The sequence below is a fragment of the Pipistrellus hanaki genome (genome assembly GCF_964339955.1).
Source record: "Pipistrellus hanaki genome assembly, chromosome: 18".
NCBI classification, from domain to species: domain Eukaryota; kingdom Metazoa; phylum Chordata; class Mammalia; order Chiroptera; family Vespertilionidae; genus Pipistrellus; species Pipistrellus hanaki.
Window position 1 is genome coordinate 33,980,415 of NC_140520.1, and position 4,574 is coordinate 33,984,988.

General features: G+C 53.8%; 1 protein-coding gene across 1 annotated transcript; it reads right to left on the minus strand.

Moving 5' to 3' along the window:
- Window positions 1-2,178: 2,178 nt before the first annotated feature.
- NHLH1 (nescient helix-loop-helix 1) lies at window positions 2,179-3,931 on the minus strand. Its single transcript, XM_084865240.1, has one exon. It carries the CDS (start codon window positions 3,141-3,143, stop codon window positions 2,742-2,744), a length of 402 nt encoding a protein of 133 aa, XP_084721366.1. The 5' UTR covers window positions 3,144-3,931; the 3' UTR covers window positions 2,179-2,741.
- Window positions 3,932-4,574: the final 643 nt, after the last annotated feature.

The window sequence follows — 4,574 nt, forward strand, 5'->3', positions numbered from 1 at the left end:
GGCTTGCTTGTTTTCAATCTTTGAAGATGGGTAGCATGTTGCCCCCAAGTCTACTCTTGGGAAGACACATATCCTCAGTTTTTTAAACTATTCCTCCTGGGAGGTCTCCAGGCCCTTAGCCTTCTTGACCACACAACTCTGAATGCTCTCTAGTTCATCAGTGTCCCATTAAATACAGGGGTCTTCAAACTACGGCCCGCGGGCCACATGCAGCCCCCAGGGGAGTCTGATCCGGCCCGCCAGGTTTTTTGGGCAGTGAGCGCAGCCAAGGTGTTACAGTAGGAATTAGTAGTTCATATAGTCCGGCCCTCCAGCTCTCTGAGGGACCGTGATCTGGCCCCCACTTTAAAAAGTTTGAGGACCCCTGCATTAAAATACGGGGTCCATAAAGAGCCACCCGTCAGGACAGGTCATGTCACGGAGGCGGAGGGGCCTTGCAGTATGGAACAGAAAGGACCTGGGTTTGGCTTTGTCTCTGCCCACAAGGAGCCGTGTGACCTTGGGCCAAGGCATCCCCCTCGCTGGGCATTGGTTTCCTCATCTAGAAGCAGATGTCAGGAGCCTCCCAGAATTCCTCTGGCAGCCCTTCAGCACTTCTCTGCATCCCTAACGTATTACTTAGTCCTGGGTCCATTCTGTTCTCCCCATATCCTGAGTTGGGGAAATACATGAGCCAAGAACTGAGGTTGCAAGGAGTTCTGACCCAGTTTAGAGACAATACCAGGGAAGACCGTGTTTCATGCCATGGCTTTTCCCAGGAGCGTGGACCCACAGATACGGGTTGAACTTGGGTTCCACTGGGACACTCAGCTCCTTCTCAGACCCATTGGGAGCAGGGGCAGAAGCACATCAGGGAGATCAGAAAGTGCCACTCAGTGAGTGCCCAACATGGGGGTCCATGAGGCTTTGGGTGGGGAGGTCTGGGGCCTGTGTGCGACACCTTCCGCTGCCCCTCTTTACTCTGTGACCCTTCTTTTTCCCGTCTTCATTTACCCACCAGACTGCCCTCTCACGGCCCCATCAGCAGAGCCGTCAAGGCCTGGAACCCACTGTGCCCACCCTACCATAACCTGCAGGCCAGCTTCCAACCTATTCAAATGATCCAAGCCATACCTGGTGGTAGAACGAGGTCACTTTAATTTTTCTTTTTGTATGAAATCGGAAATGCAACAGGACATAGGACACAGACCCCTAGGGCCCACACTTGGGGGTACTAGGGAACCGTGAGGGGTTGGGGAAAGGCTGAGGGAGAAAGAGGTGGGTGGGACAGGTGAGGTTGTCTGGGAATGGAGGGAGCTGAGGAAGGAACTGGGAGCCCTGGAGCTGGGAGAGGGGCACCATCCAGAGAACTAGGGTGACAGACAGATGGATCTGAGGAGGGATACGGGGTGTCATGAGCAAAGGGGATCCCCACACACACCTGCAGTTGCAGAGGGAGCACGAAAGGGAAAGGAATAATCAGGGAAGAAGCAAGAGAGACCTGGCCAGGGCTTCCAGGGACCTCCTCACCCTACCCCAAAGTGCACAACTTGGCAATAAATAGTAATATTTATAAATAAATAAGTAAATAAATAGACGAATAAATAAATACATAAATAAATATCCTTGTAGAGCTTGCAGTTTGGTGCGAGGGAGGAGCGTGCTGAGTGCAGGGAGCTCCTTTCTTTTGCACGGGTCCTAGGGCCCTTGTTCTGCTGCTGAGCCCAGGCTCTGGTGAGCACGTGGGGCTCAGTGACATGAGGGTGGGGCGGAGAGCTGGAGGTGGGGTGGGTAAGGGTCAATTTGAGGAAGGTAGTTTAAGGAAGGGGGGCGGGTAATAAACAGGCCCCATGACCAAGAGAGCTGAGTGCTCCCAGAGGGCGATGATGAGGCACCCTCTGCATCCGAGGGAGGAGCGGATGTGGGTCTGCACATTTTCGTGGCGGGCTGGGATGCAGGAAGCAGAGGTGAGATCTGGCCCACCCATTCCCTGGGGTGCGTTTCGGGACATCATCCCCTATCCCAGGAGGCAATTGGAAAGGTAGGAGTGGGAGGGGCCAAGCAGGGGGGAGGAGCAAATAGCTCAGAGAGCGCTATTTTTGTATGAAATCGGAAATGCAACAGGACATAGGACACAGACCCCTAGGGCCCACACTTGGGGGTACTAGGGAACCGTGAGGGGTTGGGGGAAGGCCAACATCAAGGCCTGCATCCTCAGGAACAAGATAGAAAACAGGAAGACTTTCTCCCCAAAGTCAGCTCCTGGGATTCCCCCCACGGAGATGATGTCATCTTCACAGGCCCCTCTGCCGAACTAGACTGAGATCCCACCTCACTCTAAGCCCAGCCTACCCCTTCCTGTTCCCACGTTCCCTTCCTACCATGGGCAGGAGAGGCTGGAACAGGGTGGAAAGAGGATGGCAGGGTGGGGGTCTGGGTCTCAGAAAATCTGGGGTAGAAGAGGGAGCAGCCCTTGAGAGAGCTAGCGGGACCCAATGTGTGGGGAGCTTAGTTAATCCAGCGAGGACTGGACACCCACCTCCCGCAGACACTGCTAACAGCTGGGGCCCCACCACACACGGAGAAGACGCCGGGGTCGGTCATAGAAAGCCGCCTTCACGACCCTCGGGGACATCATCTCTACCCCAGGCCTGGGGGGCTCCATGCCAGGGTACGGGGCTCAGGAGAAGGATGTCTGTCCTAGTCAGGGGGCGAGGAAAAGGGAGCTGGGGAGGCCCGGGGAGGGCGCCCCCAGGCCGCCGTCAGACGTCCAGCACGTGGTTCAGGTAGGAGATGTAGCAGATGGCCAGGCGCAGGATCTCGATCTTGGAGAGCTTCTTGTCCGGGGGCAGCGTGGGCAGCAGCTTGCGCAGCTCGGCGAAGGCCAGGTTGAAGGCCTCCACGCGGATTCTCTCCCGCGTGGCGTGGGCCGTGCGGTACTTGGCGGTGGCCCTGCGCCTGCGCCGCCGCTCCTCCCGGCTCAGGTGCTGCAGGTCTTTCCTGCCAGGCTCCCCCGGCTCCAGGCCCCGGGCCTGGCCCCCTCCTGGCCCCCTGGGCCCAGCCCCGTCAGGGCCCGCCCCGCCCCCGTAGTCACTGAAGCCTGACTCCGGCTCAGAGTGGGTGGGAGGCAGGTCCAACTCCATGGGGTCTGAGTTGAGCATCATGATGGATGCCCCCTGCCCCGTGAGATCAGGATCCCCTCCCACCCTTCCCTCTGGGAGCCTGGACGCAAGTTGTGGGAGAGGCAGGAAGGGCCTTGGGTGGTGGGGTCTGCCGCTGAGCTAGAGAAGGCAGAACCACTTCAGGAGTCCATGGCCAGGGTTCCAGCTGGGAGCCTGAAAGAGAGAAGGGGACATTGGTGGGGAGGTAGGAGGGACAGCTCAGAGATGAGGAGGGCGTAAGGAAGATTTGAGATGGACTGGGACGGGGGAAGGGCAGAAACAAAGGGGAGGCTTAAGGTACAGCAGGACAGATAGACGGGTGGATGTGTTGTTAAAGGAACAGGAGGAAAGATGGTAAGAAGGAAGAGAATCCAGAATATGAGGGATGGGGAAGGAGGAGAAAGATGAGGAGAACATGGGGCAGGATAAACCCGAGAACAAGATTAAAGATCTCGATGTGAGACCTAACCCTACAAAGCTCCTATAAAAATGGGAAAATGTTTCATGACATCGGACTTGGCAATGATTTCTTAGCTTTGACACCCAAAGCCCAGGCAACAAAAGCAAAACTAGACCAATAGGACTTAAGATTAAAAGCTTGTGTGCATCAGAGGACACAGTCAACAGAGTGAAAAGGCAACCCACAGGACAGGAGACCATTTTTAAAAACCATCTATTTGATAAGGGCTCAAATCCAGCATACTATGAAGAACTGCCCCCTCTAACAACAGAAAACCAAATAACTGATTAAATACCTAGGCAAAGGACTTGAATAAACATTTCTTCGAAGGTGATGTACAAATCACCATCAAATGTATGCAAAGAAGTTCAACATGATTAGTCATTAGACACATGCAGATCAAAACCACAATGAGATATCTCCTCACCCCCATTAGGAGGGATGCTCTCAAAAACACAGAAAAGAACAGGTGTGAGGATGTGGAGAAAGTGGGGCCCTTGGACCCTGGTAGTAGGATTGTACAATGAAGTAACCGCTATTGAAGACAGTATAGAGATATATACCAAGTGAATTGAAATCAGAAAAAAAGTAACTGATACCAGGATTGTGAAGAGGTAAGTATCTGCCTTCCAATGCTCCTTGCAGCATTATTCACAACTGCCCAGATACGGGAGCAACCCAAAGGTCCATCTACAGACGGATAAAAAGAGTGGAATACACACACAATGAGAGAGCACTGGGCCTTAAAAAGGAAGAAAATCCTGTCACGTGCTACCACCTAGAATAGATGAATCTTGAGGACTTTACACTAAGCAAAATAAGCCAGTTACAAAAGACATACTGTAGCTCAGCCAGAGAGGCTCTGTTGGTTGAAAGTTGTCAACCAGTGCACAGAAAGGGTGCCGGTTCAATTCCTGGTCAGGGCACATCCTGGGTTTTGAGTTTGATTCCCAGCCCTAGTAGGGGTGCATGTG